Raw genomic sequence first — 14,056 nt, 5'->3', positions numbered from 1 at the left:
GCGGGAAGCGCGAGACTCTGCGGGCGGGCCCGGGGGGGGGGGCAGCTCGAGCTCTCGGCCAATCGTGACGCGGGGTGGAGCGGTGGGCGGGGCGAGCGCTGGGCTGGGCCAATGGGGAGCGCGGCTGGCGCGGGCGGTAGCGGCGGGTGTGGGCGGGGCCGCGCAGTCGCAGGCGGAGCGCGGTCGGTGACGGTTCGGGGCTGGGCCGGGTCGTTGGGCAGGCCTCGGACGGGATCTCTGCGGCCCTGCTGAGGGTGGGACGCGGGGGATGGCCTGAGGGGCGAGCTCATCGCGCTTTTAGGCCGCCCGGTGCTTGTGTTCCTCTCAGAGCTGCTGTGAAAGATGTCCCAGCGGAAGCGCAGCAAAGGACTCGGCTCCTCTCAGGTGAGGGGCTGACCCCTCCCCGTTCTCCCCTCATTTACTCTCCCCGGAAATGGCTCCTCCCATCCTCTCCTCCTCCTCGGTTTTGGTCCCTTCCCCAGCATCAATTTCCCCGCTTCCCTTGTCCTTTCCGCTCAGACGAACGATGCGGAGGATGATTTCATCCCGACCCAGACCGAGCGGCACTCGCAGGAGCAAGTGAACCAGAAGGTGGATTGAGATCCCCTCTCTCCCCGGAGCTGTGTCTGCATCCCTCTGTTGCCAGCCTGCTCTCGCCCTTCCCTGCTCCTTCACAGGTGAGCGAGCTGGTTCAGTTCCTGCTGGTGAAGGACCAGAAGAAGATCCCTATCAAGAGGGCAGGTACGTTGAGAGGAGCCCCCTGCACGGCGTGTGGATCCCGAACGGGGCTGGCTTTGGGGAGCCGAGCGCTGCGGCTCCCTCAGCGCTTCCCTTCCACACAGACATGCTGAAGAACGTGATCCGCGAATACAGAGATGCCTACTCGGAAATCCTCAACAGGGCGGGCAGGACCCTGCAGCAGGTGAGGGCAGCGTGGAAGGGGAGGGGGCTGGGGGGAGATACCCCACGGATTAACCCTTGTCCTCCCGCAGGTGTTCGGGCTGCAGCTGGTGGAGATCGACCCCAAGCGCCACATCTTCATCCTCATCAACAACCTGCCCCGTGCCCAGGGCGAGCACCTGTGCAGGTGAGGGGCTGCTCCTGGGGGACCCCCGGCTGATTTGTGGGGGCGAGACCCCCATCAGCGTGTCCCCCCCCCCAACACGGGTGACACGCCGATGTCTGCCGCAGGGACAAGGAGAAGCAGAAGATGGGGCTCCTCTTGATCATCCTCAGCTTCATCTTCATGAAGGGCAACTCGGTCAAAGACAGTGAGTCCTGTCCCAGAGCCCCGCGCGCCCCGCTTGGCCCGGCACCCCGCTCACGGGCACCCCCTTTTCCAGGTGCTCTGTGGGAATTCCTGCACCAGCTCCGTGTGTACCCAGGGTAGGACGCGGGGGGGACGCGCGCGGGACGGGGGGGTCGGCGCCACCCTGACAAACCCCCGTCCTCAGGAAGCAGCACAGCGTGTTCGGGGACGTCCGGAAGCTGGTGACGGAGGAGTTTGTGCGGCAGAAGTGAGTTGGAGGCTCCTGGGGTGGGGTTTGGGGGGGTTTTGGGGGGTCCCCCGTCCCGGTGTGCCCAGAGCAGCGTCGGCGCCAGCCAGGCCGGGCTGTTTATACCACACCGCAGAGCAAAGCCCGCAGCCCCCACGCCCCGCGGCTCCAGGGGCCCTGGCGGGGCCGGGGAGCGCTGGACACCCCCTTGAGCCCCCCCAAAAGCTGCTGGGAGGGGTGACCAGCCAGCCCCCTGCAGGTACCTGGAGACCACCCCCATCCCCCTGACGGACCCCCCCGAGTCCAAGTTCCAGTGGGGGCCGCGGGCAGAAAAGGAGACCTCCAGGAAGGACGTGCTGAACTTCGTGGCGAAGGTGAGGCCGTGTTTGGGGGGGGGGGGGGCACCTCTGGGATTTTGGGGGGCTCCAGGGCTCGATTTGATGCCCCCTCCCCTGTTTTTCTCACTCAGATACAGGGCAAGGACCCCACGTTTTGGGCGAGCCAGTACAGCGAGGCCGCGGCCACCCCCTGACCCCCCCAAAATAAAGGCACCCCTTTGGTGTGCAGCCCCCCGGTCTCCAGGCTCGATGCTTGGTTGTAGGAGGTTTAATTTGGGGTGGGGGCTCCCCTTGTCCCCCCCAGGGACCCCTCAGAAGTGCTCGGGGACGGTGTTGAGCGCGTCGGCCGCGGTGCGGTTGATGTCGACGTTCTGTGGGGTGAAGATGCGGCGTCTCCCCCAAATTCCAACACCCCCCTCCGCTTATGGTGGGGTTCATGAGCTCTGCTCCCCGCTTTTGGGGTGGGTTTGGGGACGGGGGGTTTGGGGGACCCTCACCTGAGGTCGTGCCCGGTGCGTGTTCACCGCCTCGATGTTGAGGAAGATGGACTCGACCTCACAGCCTGGGGGCAGGGGGGGCTGGCTGCAGCTGGGGGGGCTTTGGGGGGATTGTCCCCGTTTTGGGGAGGGGGGGACACAAGGGGGACAGTCCCTTTTGCGGGGGGACGCTCACCGTAGGCCACGGGGGTCAGCTTCAGCACCGTGTGCAGGGGACACTTGAGGTAGGGCAGCTGATCTGGGGGGGTTCAGAGGACGAGGTGGGCACAGCAGGTCTGGGCTGTCCCCAGCTGTCCCCAGCTGTCCCCTGGCCATCCCCAGCTGTCCCCTGGCCATCCCCAGCTGTCCCCTGGCCATCCCCAGCTGTCCCCAGCCATCCCCAGCTGTTCCCTGGCCATCCCCAGCTGTCCCCAGCCGTCCCCTGGCTGTCCCCAGCTGTCCCCTGGCCATCCCCAGCTGTCCCCTGGCCATCCCCAGCTGTCCCCAGCCATCCCCAGCTGTCCCCTGGCCATCCCCAGCTGTCCCCAGCCATCCCCAGCTGTTCCCTGGCCATCCCCAGCTGTCCCCAGCCGTCCCCTGGCTGTCCCCAGCTGTCCCCTGGCCATCCCCAGCTGTCCCCTGGCCATCCCCAGCTGTCCCCTGGCCATCCCCAGCCGTCCTCAGCCGTCCCCACGGCCTCACCTGCGCTCTTGTCCAGGAAGTAGGCCAGCAGGCAGCGCATGACGGCCTGGTGGCAGATGACCAGGACGTTCTCCTGCCGCTCCAGCTCCATGATGACCGGCTCCAGCCGCTGCACCAGGTCCTCATAGGACTGCAGAGTGACCTCAGGGGGTGTCCCCGGCCCCCTGCCCCCCAGCCCAGCCGTCCCCCCGGGGGGATTCTGGGGGTACCTCGCCCTTGGGGTAGCGGTAGCGGTATTTGTCCTGGTCCCGCAGCGCCAGCTCCTTGGGGTAGCGCTCCTGGATCTCCTCGTAGGTCATCTCCTCGCAGACCCCCTGCGGGACAGCGGCGTTGGGGGCGCGGGGGGCGCTCGGGGGGCGCCCCCCTCCCCAAAACAAGGGGGCGCGGCTCACGGCGTCGATCTCGTTGAGGGCCTTCCACTGCTCGTAGGGCACGCCCAGCGCCTCGGCGGTCTGGATGGTTCGCTTCATGTGGCTGGTCCACACCTTCAGCTCGCCGATGTTCTGGCCGCGGATGAACCGGGCCAGCGCCTGCGCGTACTGCCAGGGGCGGGGAGGGGGCTGCGGCCGCCGCCTGCGCCTGTCCCCACCTGTCCCCACCTGTCCTCCCTCTGTCCCCACCTCTGTCCCCACCTCTGTCCCCACCTCTGTCCCCACCTCTGTCACCTGGGCACAGCCCTCACCCTGCCTGGGGAGCGCCGGGGTGTGGCCTTCTTCAGCCCCACCCCTCACCTGTACCCGCCCCAACCGCACCTGTGTCCATGGGGGGACATCCCTGAGCCCCCCAGGTGTGTCCCTGCAGGTGAGCTGGGTGTGACCCCCCCAGCCCCACCTGTGTCCATGGGGGGACAGCCCCGAGCCCCCCAGGTGTGTCCCCACCAGGTGACCCCCCCCCCAGCCCCACCTGTGTCCATGGGGGGACATCCCCGAGTCCCTCAGGTGTGTCCCTGCAGGTGAGCTGGGTGTGACCCCACCTGCTGCCCGCGGGGGGACAGCCCCGAGCCCCCCAGGTGTGTCCCCACCAGGTGACCCCCCCCCCCAGCCCCACCTGTGTCCATGGGGGGACATCCCCGAGTCCCTCAGGTGTGTCCCTGCAGGTGAGCTGGCTGTGACCCCCCCAGCCCCACCTGTGTCCATGGCGGGACAGCCCTGAGCCCCCCAGGTGTGTCCCCACCAGGTGACCCCCCAGCCCCACCTGCTGCCCGCGGGGGGACAGCCCCGAGTCGCCGCCGATGCGGCCGCGCAGGTTGAGCTGGCTCTCGCCGTGGCGGCTCAGGTAGATGGTTCTGGGCGTGACGTGGATGTTCATCAGGTAATAGACGGTGCGGCTCTGCACGTGGCCCTGCACGCGGTTCGCCAGGTACCGCACGCCCACGTCGAAGATCTTGATGTAGGACAGGCCGCTGTGGGGAGGGGGATGCGGGGGGTCCCGGGTCAGGGCAGGCCCGGGGGGGAGTGGGGGGATGTGGGGTGGGGGTCACCTGTCCAGCACATGGGGCAGGGGTCACCTGTCCATGTGGGGCAGGGGTCACCTGTCCAGAATGTAGGGCAGGGGTCACCTGTCCAGAATGTGGGGCAGGGGTCACCTGTCCAGAATGTGGGGCAGGGGTCACCTGTCCATGTGGGGTGGGGGTCACCTGTCCAGAATGTAGGGCAGGGGTCACCTGTCCAGAATGTGGGGTGGGGGTCACCTGTCCAGAATGTGGGGTGGGGGTCACCTGTCCAGCACATGGGGCGGGGGTCACCTGTCCAGCTCGTCGTGGTCACCTGTCCAGCTCGTCGTCCAGGGGCTCGTAGGTGGCCTTGTAGCACTCGATGCGCTTGAGGAAATCGGCCACGGCCTCGTCCTGCGCTCGGCCCTTGTAATCGGGGCTGCTCAGCTTCACTTGCTGCGGATTTGGGGGTGCACGGATTTTGGGGGCGCGGGCGGCTCCCCCCAGCCCTGCCAGGATTTGGGGGTTCGGGGATTTTTGGGGGGCGCGGGCGGCTCCCCCCAGCCGTCACCTGCGCGTCCCCGCGGGCACAGCCCGGGGATGGGGGCTCACCTTGATGTTCTCCTCGATGATGGCGGGGTCGTCACAGATGGACTCGACAAACAGAACCTGGGGGGGGAAAAGGGGGGCGCCGGTGGCTCCCCCTCCCCATCGCTGTGACACCCCCAAAAGTGTCCCCTCCCCCCACTGTGACACCCCCAAAAGTGTCCCCTCCCCCCACTATGACACCCCCAAATCAGTGCCACACCCCCTGATGTGACACCCCCAAACTGTCACTGCCCCCCCCATACCGAGAACACCCCCAAAACAGCGTCACCCCCCCCCCGTCCTGTGGGCACCCCTCCAGCAGCTCAGAGACCCCCAAAGCAGCTCTGAGACCCCCCCAAAGCAGCTCTGAGACCCCCAAAACAGCTCTGAGACCCCAAAACGGCTCTGAGACCCCCCCAAAACAGCTCTGAGACCCCCCCAAAGCAGCTCTGAGACCCCCCCAAAGCAGCTCTGAGACCCCCAAAACAGCTCTGAGACCCCAAAACGGCTCTGAGACCCCCCCCAGCAGTTCTAAGACCCCCCCCGAACCCCTAAAGCCCCCCCAAACCCCTCCTGCCCCCCCGTTTCACCTTGTAGCCGTTTTCCTTGGCGAACTGCAGGATCGTGTCCCGGCGTTCCCGCGTCGTGTTGGTGGCATCGAACACCTTGGGGACAAATTTAAACACCCCCCCCATGAGATATTTAATTATTTTTAATAAATTAAACGATTTCATGATTGAATTTTTATTTAGATGTTAATTTTTCTGGGCGGGGAGGGGGCTCTTACCGCCACCTGCCCCTCCTCAGAGCTCAGGTAGGCGCGCACGTCCTTCAGGGCAGCCAGGGCACAGTGCCTGCGAGTTTGGGGTTTGGGGGGCGGCTCTCTCAGCTCGGACCCCCCAAATTCACCCCAAAAAACGCCTCCCCCCCCCCCCCAAACTCTGACCTGCGGATTTCCACCCCCTCGGGGTTATCGTGACGGAAGAACTCGTAGTTCTTGTAGCTGGGCACGGCTTCCCTGCGGTACTCACCCACATTGAACACTGCGGAGGGGCCGGGGGCTCAGGGGACCCCCGCACCCCAAAACTACCCACCCCGTGTGGGGGGGCTCAGGGGACCCCCGCACCCCAAAATCACCCACCCCGTGTGGGGGGGGCTCAGGGGACCCCCGAACCTCCGGGGAGCCCCTCTGCACCCCAAAATCACCCACCCCGTGTGCGGGGGGCTCAGGGGGGATCCCCCCACCCCACTCACCCCGTGTGGGGGTGCCCAGGGGGGATCCCCCCACCCCACTCACCCCGTGTGGGGGTGCCCAGGGGTCCCCCCGAACCCCAAAACCACTCACCCCGTGTGGGGGTGCCCAGGGGTCCCCCCGAACCCCAAAACCACTCACCCCGTGTGGGGGTGCCCAGGGGGGATCCCCCCTCCCCACTCACCCCGTGTGGGGGTGCCCAGGGGGGATCCCCCTCCCCACTCACCCCGTGTGGGGGTGCCCAGGGGGGATCCCCCTCCCCACTCACCCCGTGTGGGGGTGCCGATCCAGTTGAGGTAGCGGGTGAGCTTGCGGGAGATGTAGGTCTTGCCGCGGGCGGGTAACCCCACCAGGATCACCATGGTGGGGCAGTTGGTGAACTGCGGCACCGAGGCTGCGGGGAGGGGGCGTCTGAGGGGGGCTACAGCGCTCTTCCCCCCCCAGACCCCCCCATTTCCCTTGGCACCCCCAAACCCCCCCTGCAGCCCAAGCTGGGGTAGAAAAGCCTGTCCCGATGGGGGGGGTCCCTCCCCGGGGGTGACTTTGGGGGGATTTCCCCCCCTCAGCGTGTGTCCCCCCCTCCCCAAATTCCGCTGCCCCCGCTTTTATCCCCGTCTCGCTCGGGGGGTGCAAAGGGGGCACCCACTCTTTTTTGGGGTGTGGGGGGGGTCCCTGTCAGCCGCTGCGATGTCACCGCCGTGTCCCTGCCCCTCCCCCGCCCGGTGTCCCCCCCCGCTCCGGACCCCCCCGCCGTGCCCGGGACGCCCCCGGTACCGGGGATTTTGGGGGTTTTCTCCTCCATGAGCGGCGCTGCCGGTGCCCCCCGGGAAGGTCGCGGGTAACGTTACACCCTGGGGGGGCGGGGAGGGCCGGGCACGGCCAGCGGGGCCCCCCCGGGGAACCTCACCCCGGCACCTCCGGGGGTCCCGGGGCCTTCCCGGGGGTCCTGGGGCTTTCCCAGGGGTCCTGGGGCTTTCCCCGGGGGTCCTGGGGCCTTCCCCGGGGCTCCTCCGTGCCCCCCCCCGGGGGTCCTGGACCCCCCAACCCTCCCCCCTCCTTCCCCGGGCGATTTTCTGCTCCGGGGGTCCCGATCCCGACCCCTTTTTTGGGGAGGGGGCTGGAATTTCCCCCCTTTGGGAATCCCAGTCCGGGGATTTGGAAGCGCCTCTTGTCCCCTCGGGGGTCCCCGGCCCCTTTTTTGGGGTCCTGCTCCCCCCCCCCCCCGAAGCTCTCAGCCCTGTCTCTCTTTAGGGGGGGGTCAGTCCTGGGGATGAGGAAGGAAAGGGGACCGGGACCCCCCCCATGGGACCCCTCCTGACCCCCGGGGGGCCGCGACCCTCAGCGCCTCGGGCCCCCCCCGGGCCCCCCCTCAATCCCGCCGGGGACCCCCGCTCGTGATCCCCCCACCCCTGCCCGTCCCTCCCCCGGGGCTGCAGCCCCCGGTGTCCCCCCGGTGTCCCCCCCGTGTCCCCCCGGTGTCCCCCCGGTGATTTCCGGTGATTCCCCGGTAATTCCTGGTAATTCCCCGGTGTCCCCCGGTAATTCCCGGTAATTCCCCGGTGATTCCCCGGTAATTCCCGGTAATTCCCCGGTAATTCCCCGGTGTCCCCCCCGTGTCCCCCCGGTAATTCCCCGGTGATTCCCCAGTGATTCCCGGTAATTCCCGGTAATTCCCCGGTAATTCCCCGGTGATTCCCCGGTAATTCCCCGGTAATTCCCGGTAATTTCCCGGTGATTCCCCAGTGATTCCCGGTAATTCCCGGTAATTCCCCGGTAATTCCCCGGTAACTCCCCGGTGATTCCCGGTAATTCCCCGGTAATTCCCGGTGATTCCCGGTAATTCCCCGGTAATTCCCCGGTAGTTCCCGGTAATTCCCCGGTGATTCCCCGGTGATTCCCCGGTAACTCCCCGGTAACTCCCCGGTAATTCCCCGGTAATTCCCGGTAATTCCCCGGTAATTCCCCGGTAATTCCCCAGTGATTCCCCGGTGTCCCCCCCGTGTCCCCCCGGTAATTCCCCGGTCCCTCCCCTCTCCTCCCGATCCCACTCGCTCCCCCCCGGTCTCCCCCGCTCCCTCCCCCGGTCCCTCCCGGTCCCTCCCCTCTCCTCCCCTCTCCCCCCGCTCCTCCCTTGTCCCTCCCCGGTCCCTCCCGCTCCCTCCCCGGTCCCTCCCGCTCCCTCCCCCCGCAGCCATTGGCCGGGCGGCGGCGATGGCGGCGATTCGCAGCGTGAAGGTACCGGGACCCCCCTCCCCGGTCCCCGGGGGTGTGTGCGGGGGTCTCCCGTCCCCGCTGACCCCTCCGTGTCCCCCTGGGCAGGGCCTGGTGGCGCTGGTGACCGGCGGCGGCTCCGGGCTGGGCCGGGCCACGGTGGAGCGGCTGCTGCAGCGCGGGGCTCGGGTGGTGCTGCTGGACCTGCCCGCGTCCGCCGGGGCTCAGCTCGCCCGGGAGCTCGGGGAGCGCTGCGCCTTCGCCGCGGCCGATGTGAGCACCGGGGGGCTCCCGGGGACAGCCGGTGGCATCAGCGGCCCCGAGCGGGGGGTCACCCCCAGCCCCCGCTGAGCCCCCCGGCTGCGGCCGCACCTCGCAGGGAGCGCCCCTGGCCCCACAGGTGGCCTTGGCCAAGGAGGTGGGACCAGCCCGAGACCCCCCAAAGTGGGGCCAGCGTGGCCTTGAGTGAGAACTTGGGGTCACCTTGACCTCGGTGGTGACATCGCAGCCCGCCCCCTCCTGTGGCACCCCCTGGGACCCGCCCCTTGTCCCCGGGGGGCCTCACCTGAGCAGGTGGGGGCTGCCTTGAGCCCCCCCTCGATGCGGGGCCACCTTGACCCCAGGAGTGACATCCACCGATGTCACCCCGCCGATGTCACCCCACAGTGACCCTGCCCCTGTCACCCCACCGATGTCACCCCACAGTGACCCCGACCCCACCTCAGCCCCAGCAGCCGTGACCCAGCGTGACCCCAGTGGTGACCCCCCCCTCCCCTCGGGTCCCCTCCCCCCCCAGGTGACCCCAAGTGAGCAGGTACAGGTGACAGCCCCTCCCCCCAGGTGACCTCTCCCGAGGACGTGGGGGCCGCGCTGGCCCTGGCCCAGAAGAATTTTGGCCGCCTGGACCTGGCCGTGAACTGCGCCGGGATCGGCATCGCCGTCAAAACCTACAACAGCAAAAAGGACAAAGTGCACGAGCTGGAGGATTTCCAGAGGGTCATCAACGTGAGCGGGGGGCTCGGGGGGCTCGGGGGGTCATCAACGTGAGCGGGGGGCTCGGGGGGTCATCAACGTGAGCGGGGGGCTCGGGGGGCTCGGGGGGCTCGGGGGGTCATCAACGTGAGCGGGGGGCTCGGGGGGCTTAGGGGGGCTCGGGGGGCTCAGAGGGCTCAGGGGGCTCAGAGGGTCATCAGTGTGAGTGGGGGTCTTGGGGGGCTCGGTGGTCGGTGGGGTGGATCAGGGGTGACCTCCTCAGTGGATGTGGGCACTTTGGGGTGTTCCCAGCACAGGGGGCACCACGAGACCCCCTCCCCAATTCCTCCTGCAGGTGAACCTGGTGGGGACCTTCAACGTGATCCGCCTGAGCGCGCAGCTCATGAGCCGCAACCAGCCCGACGCCGACGGCCACCGCGGGCTCGTGGTCAACACGGCCAGCGTGGCCGCCTTCGAGGGCCAGGTCAGGGACCCCCGGGACCCCCGGGACCCCCGGGACCCCCGGGGCCGCGGGCGGGGGGACCCTGCGGTGGCCACACACGCTCCCCACAGGTGGGCCAGGCCGCGTACTCGGCGTCCAAGGGCGGCATCGTGGGCATGACGCTGCCGATCGCCCGGGACCTGGCGCCGCTCGGCATCCGCGTGGTCACCATCGCCCCAGGTGGGTCTGGGGGCGGCGGGGCCGGGGAGGGGGCGCGGGGGAGCTCCCCGGTCACCCCCCGCTTTTGGGGCTCCGCAGGGCTGTTCTCCACGCCGCTCCTGGCCGGGCTCCCCGAGAAGGTTCGGAATTTCCTGGGACAGCAGGTGCCGTTCCCGTCCCGGCTGGGGGACCCGGCCGAGTACGCGCACCTGGTGCAGGCGCTGGCCGAGAACCCCATGATCAACGGGGAGGTGGTGAGGCTGGACGGGGCCCTGCGCATGCAGCCCTGAGCCGGGGCATCCCCCGGCCCGAATTTGGGGAGGGGGAGCGGCCACGCCGGGACCCGGCGGGGATGGACGCTGTGGCTGGACACGCTCCAGGGACACTCCAGGACGGGAGCGCTGCGGGGACGAGGACTGGGGGCACCGGATGGGTGGGAACGGTGTTTCCTGAGCGGACACGACCCCCCCCGAGTGGACACGACCCACCCCGAGTGGACACGACCCCCACCCCGAGCGGGGACACCCCGCGATTTGGGGACAAACCCCAGCAGTGTGGCTGTGACATCACTCAGGAAGTCGCGAAACCCCGCGATGGGGACCCCGCTCAGGTGTGGGGGGCCCATCCCGAGCCCCCCCCCCCCCCGAACGTGGGGACCCCCGGGAGTCCCCCCCGCCCCTCCCCCACCGCAATAAAGCGTGTTCGCCCACGCGGCCTCCGAGCCTTGCGCTGCCCCGCCTCCCGTCTCTCCCCATTGGCTCGTGCCGCTGTCAATCCCAAGCGCTCTACACGTGATTGGGCAGCGGGAGGCACGCGCGGATCTCGTCGCTGACTGGCTGGTGCGCCTGTCAGTCCGGCGGGGCGAGCGGGCGGGCTCAGCGCTGATTGGTCGGGGGCGAACCTCCGCCGGAAGCGGCTCGTGAGGGGACCGGGAGCGGAGCCGGGACCGGGACCGGGATCGGGATCGGGAATCGCGACCGGCACCGGGAGCCGCAGCCATGAACATCCGGAACGCGAGGGTGGGCGGCCCCGGGGAGCGGGGGGGGCTCAGCCGGGGCTCGGCGAGGGGGAGCGGGGAGGGATCTGATGGTGATACCGGGACGTGTGAGGGGAGCACCGGGCCCTGGGCCGGGGAGCTGGGGGGTCACGAGTGTCTGAGGGAGGGACCCGGCTCCGGTAGCGGCCCTCGGACGGGGGAACCGGGGAGTTCCGGGGCTCTCAGGCGGGTCCTGTGCCCCGGTGGGGGCTCCGAGCGCCCGGCCCGGTGCGGGGGAGCGGCGGGGCCGGTCCCGGGGTGACTCCCGGGGTGACTCCCGGTGTCCCGGGGTGACTCCCGGTGTCCCGGTGCCGCCCGGCAGCCCGAGGACCTGATGAACATGCAGCACTGCAACCTGCTCTGCCTGCCCGAGAACTACCAGATGAAATATTACTTCTACCACGGCCTCTCCTGGCCCCAGGTGCGGCCCTGGAACAGCCGGACCCTCCCTGGGACACCCCCGGGGCCCGAATCCCCCCCGGGACCCCCTCAGAGACACCCGGGACCCCTCAGGGACCCCCGGGACCCCCTCAGAGACACCCGATCCCCCCTCAGGGACACCCAGAACCCCCTTAGGACCCCTCAGCACCCCCTCAGGGACACCCAGGACCCCTCAGGACCCCCTGATCCCCTGTCAGGACCCCTCAATCCCCCTCAAGACCCTCGGGACCCCCTCAGGGACACCCGAGACCCCCCGGGACCCCCTCAGGACCCCCCGATTCCCCCTCAGGGACACCCGGGACCCCCTGAATCCTTCCCCCAGACCTTGGGATTTCCCCCCTCAGGACCCCCTGGCTCCCCCCCCTCAGGGACACCCAGATCCACCCCCCGGGACCCCCCGGATCCTTTTCCCTCCCCCAGGAACGCCTGGAATTGCCCCCAGAGCCCCCCTGACCCCTGTCCCCCCCCCAGCTCTCGTACATCGCCGAGGACGAGAACGGGAAGATCGTGGGATACGTCCTGGCCAAGATGTGAGTGTGGGGTGGGGAGGGGGCGTCTCTTCCCCACCTTCTCCGGGGGTCTGGGGGGGTCTGGGGTGGGTGGCTGGTGGGATCTGGGGGGTCTCACCCCCTCCCCGTGCTCGTGCAGGGAGGAGGACCCCGATGACGTCCCACACGGGCACATCACATCCCTGGTAAGGAGGGGGAGCTTTGGGGTCTCGGGGTGGGGAGGGGGCTCTTTGAGGGTCTCTGGGGTCACCTGAGGGTTTGGGAGCCCTTGAGGGGCTCTTGGAGGGAGCCTGAGCACTCGGGGAGTTCCCTGAGGGGTTTTGGGGGGCTCTTGGGTGGGGTCGGAGAGCTTGGGATGCGCTTTAAGGTCACTTGAGGGGTTTGGGGCGATCTCAGAGAGGCTTTGGTGGCTCTTTAAGGGCTTGTGAGGCTCTGGGGGCTTTTCCAGGGCCAGTGCGGGGCGATCTGGGAGTGTCCCGGGGGTGTGGGGTGGTTTTTGGGGTCCCCGGGGCTGTTTTTGGGGTCCCCAGGGCTGTTTTTGGGGTCCCCGGGGCTGTTTTTGGGGTCCCCGGGGCTGTTTTTGGGGTGTCCCAGCCCGCGTGGGGCCGTCGCAGGCGGTGAAACGCTCGCACCGGCGCCTGGGGCTGGCGCAGAAGCTCATGGACCAGGCGTCGCGGGCCATGATCGAGAACTTCAACGCCAAATACGTGTCCCTGCACGTCCGCAAGAGGTGAGACCCCCCCCCGTGCCCCCCAATCCCCCCCAGACCCCCGGGAACACCCCCAGAATAACCCCCCCTTGGTCCTCGGCAGCAACCGGGCGGCGCTGCACCTCTACTCCAACACCCTCAACTTCCAGTGAGTGGGGCCGGGCCGGGGGGGCTTTGGGGGAGCTGTGGGAGGAAACGGGGGGGTTTGGGGGGGTCAGGCACCCCGTGAGGGGGTGAAACGCCCCCCGCCCTGCCGTGCGAGCCCCCCGCGCCGCCCCCAGGATCAGCGAGGTGGAGCCCAAGTACTACGCGGACGGGGAGGACGCCTACGCCATGAAACGGGACCTGACCCAAATGGCCGATGAGGTACAGCCCCCCTCCCCTCCCGGGACCCCCAAACCCTCCTGGGGGGCTTCCCCCCCCCTCCCCGGGACCCCCAAACCCTCCTGGGGGGCTCCCACCCCCCCCCAGGACCCCCGGTAACGCCTCTGTGCCCGCCCAGCTGAGGAAGCAGGTGGAGCAGAAGGAGCGGGGCCGGCCCCCCGCCCCCGCCGAGCCCCCCCGGAGTGGGGATGGGGTCTGCGGCTCGGGGGGGCCCCCCCCGCACCCCCCCCCGGGACCCCACCACGAGGACGGGGGGGGCGACAGCAAAGACGTCAGCGAGGTCAGCGAGACCACCGAGAGCACCGACGTCAAGGACAGCTCCGAGGCCTCCGACTCTGCCTCATAGCGACCCCCGGGAGCCCCCCCAGATCCCCGGGAGCCCCCTGGGACCCCCGGGAGCCCCCCCAGATCTCCGGGAGCCCCCTGGGACCCCCGGGAGCCCCCCCAGATCCCTGGGCCCCCCCCAGGCCCCCGTTGGTGCTTGCGGGGGGCAGTAAAGCCCCTCGGTGTCCAGCCTGGCCGTGTCTGTGTGTGTGACCCTGCTCGGGGGGCGCTCCTGCCTTTTTGGGGGGGTCACGGGGGGGTCTCGCCCCCTCCCCGCGGGCTGGGGGCGGGGCTTTGTCTTGGCCACGCCCCTCTGCCGCTGGGCGGTGCCTCGGGGGCGTGGCCTCAGCCGCTGATTGGTGGGGGCGCGGCTCGCGCCGGGATCCGGCCGCTGATTGGCGGAGACGCGCAGCGGTAGCGCCGCCGTGCGGAGGGGGCGGGGAGGAACCGGCGCCGCTGTTCGGGGGGGGCCGGGACCGGGACCGGGATCGGAACCGGGACCGGGAACGGAACCGGGATCGGGAT

The 14,056-nt window shown here is 69.4% G+C and overlaps 4 protein-coding genes across 6 annotated transcripts; 3 read left to right on the top strand and 1 right to left on the bottom strand.

Annotated features, from left to right (window-relative positions):
* The first annotated feature begins 135 nt into the window (after window positions 1-135).
* On the top strand, window positions 136-2,062 carry LOC111944165 (non-structural maintenance of chromosomes element 3 homolog). Its single transcript, XM_086871172.1, has 10 exons — window positions 136-384; window positions 520-591; window positions 678-741; window positions 843-922; window positions 993-1,087; window positions 1,192-1,271; window positions 1,344-1,386; window positions 1,455-1,517; window positions 1,756-1,870; window positions 1,966-2,062. Exons 1-10 carry the CDS (start codon window positions 343-345, stop codon window positions 2,026-2,028), a joined length of 717 nt encoding a protein of 238 aa, XP_086727298.1. The 5' UTR covers window positions 136-342; the 3' UTR covers window positions 2,029-2,062.
* A 25-nt stretch (window positions 2,063-2,087) lies between these two features.
* PFKFB1 (6-phosphofructo-2-kinase/fructose-2,6-biphosphatase 1) lies at window positions 2,088-7,255 on the bottom strand. The gene is made up of 14 exons (XM_086871165.1): window positions 7,059-7,255; window positions 6,553-6,678; window positions 5,979-6,075; window positions 5,820-5,886; window positions 5,623-5,697; window positions 5,057-5,113; window positions 4,779-4,900; window positions 4,207-4,414; window positions 3,405-3,551; window positions 3,222-3,326; window positions 3,013-3,142; window positions 2,507-2,569; window positions 2,332-2,396; window positions 2,088-2,205 (listed from the first exon to the last, which is right to left on the bottom strand). The coding sequence occupies exons 1-14, from the start codon at window positions 7,084-7,086 to the stop codon at window positions 2,146-2,148; spliced, it is 1,350 nt and encodes a 449-aa protein (XP_086727291.1). The 5' UTR covers window positions 7,087-7,255; the 3' UTR covers window positions 2,088-2,145.
* Window positions 7,256-8,383: 1,128 nt separating this feature from the next.
* On the top strand, window positions 8,384-10,849 carry HSD17B10 (hydroxysteroid 17-beta dehydrogenase 10). 2 transcript variants are annotated; one of them, XM_086871170.1, is made up of 6 exons: window positions 8,384-8,519; window positions 8,604-8,768; window positions 9,336-9,500; window positions 9,823-9,951; window positions 10,041-10,149; window positions 10,228-10,849. In XM_086871170.1, the coding sequence occupies exons 1-6, from the start codon at window positions 8,496-8,498 to the stop codon at window positions 10,416-10,418; spliced, it is 783 nt and encodes a 260-aa protein (XP_086727296.1). In that variant the 5' UTR covers window positions 8,384-8,495; the 3' UTR covers window positions 10,419-10,849. The 2 variants fall into 2 exon arrangements, with proteins under 2 accessions (XP_086727296.1, XP_086727297.1); XM_086871171.1 differs by lacking the exon at window positions 8,604-8,768 and having other exon boundaries at window positions 8,481-8,519.
* Window positions 10,850-11,003: 154 nt separating this feature from the next.
* NAA10 (N-alpha-acetyltransferase 10, NatA catalytic subunit) lies at window positions 11,004-13,720 on the top strand. 2 transcript variants are annotated; one of them, XM_086871173.1, is made up of 8 exons: window positions 11,004-11,147; window positions 11,487-11,585; window positions 12,077-12,135; window positions 12,254-12,299; window positions 12,729-12,844; window positions 12,927-12,971; window positions 13,105-13,189; window positions 13,326-13,720. In XM_086871173.1, exons 1-8 carry the CDS (start codon window positions 11,127-11,129, stop codon window positions 13,551-13,553), a joined length of 699 nt encoding a protein of 232 aa, XP_086727299.1. In that variant the 5' UTR covers window positions 11,004-11,126; the 3' UTR covers window positions 13,554-13,720. The 2 variants fall into 2 exon arrangements, with proteins under 2 accessions (XP_086727299.1, XP_086727300.1); XM_086871174.1 differs by lacking the exon at window positions 12,927-12,971.
* The last annotated feature ends 336 nt before the right edge of the window (window positions 13,721-14,056 follow it).

This window comes from Cyanistes caeruleus, chromosome 34, assembly GCF_971803275.1.
Source record: "Cyanistes caeruleus chromosome 34, bCyaCae1.hap1.1, whole genome shotgun sequence".
Lineage (NCBI taxonomy): Eukaryota > Metazoa > Chordata > Aves > Passeriformes > Paridae > Cyanistes > Cyanistes caeruleus.
Note: the sequence above shows the minus strand (reverse complement) of the source record. Positions and strands in the feature narration are given on the sequence as shown.

Coding starts and splice junctions, on each gene's coding strand:
- NAA10 (XM_086871173.1), top strand. CDS start 11,127: ATGAACATCCGGAACGCGAGG. Junction 11,586..12,076: donor ACGGCCTCTCCTGGCCCCAG/GTGCGGCCCTGG, acceptor TCCCCCCCCCAG/CTCTCGTACATCGCCGAGGA. Junction 12,136..12,253: donor GGATACGTCCTGGCCAAGAT/GTGAGTGTGGGG, acceptor GTGCTCGTGCAG/GGAGGAGGACCCCGATGACG.
- LOC111944165 (XM_086871172.1), top strand. CDS start 343: ATGTCCCAGCGGAAGCGCAGCAAAGGACTCGGCTCCTCTCAG. Junction 592..677: donor AGGAGCAAGTGAACCAGAAG/GTGGATTGAGAT, acceptor GCTCCTTCACAG/GTGAGCGAGCTGGTTCAGTT. Junction 1,871..1,965: donor TGCTGAACTTCGTGGCGAAG/GTGAGGCCGTGT, acceptor TTTCTCACTCAG/ATACAGGGCAAGGACCCCAC.
- PFKFB1 (XM_086871165.1), bottom strand. CDS start 7,086: ATGGAGGAGAAAACCCCCAAAATCCCCG. Junction 4,415..4,778: donor CTGGACGACGAGCTGGACAG/GTGACCACGACG, acceptor CCCTCCCCACAG/CGGCCTGTCCTACATCAAGA. Junction 2,397..2,506: donor GCTGACCCCCGTGGCCTACG/GTGAGCGTCCCC, acceptor CCCTGCCCCCAG/GCTGTGAGGTCGAGTCCATC.
- HSD17B10 (XM_086871170.1), top strand. CDS start 8,496: ATGGCGGCGATTCGCAGCGTGAAG. Junction 8,769..9,335: donor GCGCCTTCGCCGCGGCCGAT/GTGAGCACCGGG, acceptor CCCTCCCCCCAG/GTGACCTCTCCCGAGGACGT. Junction 9,952..10,040: donor TGGCCGCCTTCGAGGGCCAG/GTCAGGGACCCC, acceptor CGCTCCCCACAG/GTGGGCCAGGCCGCGTACTC.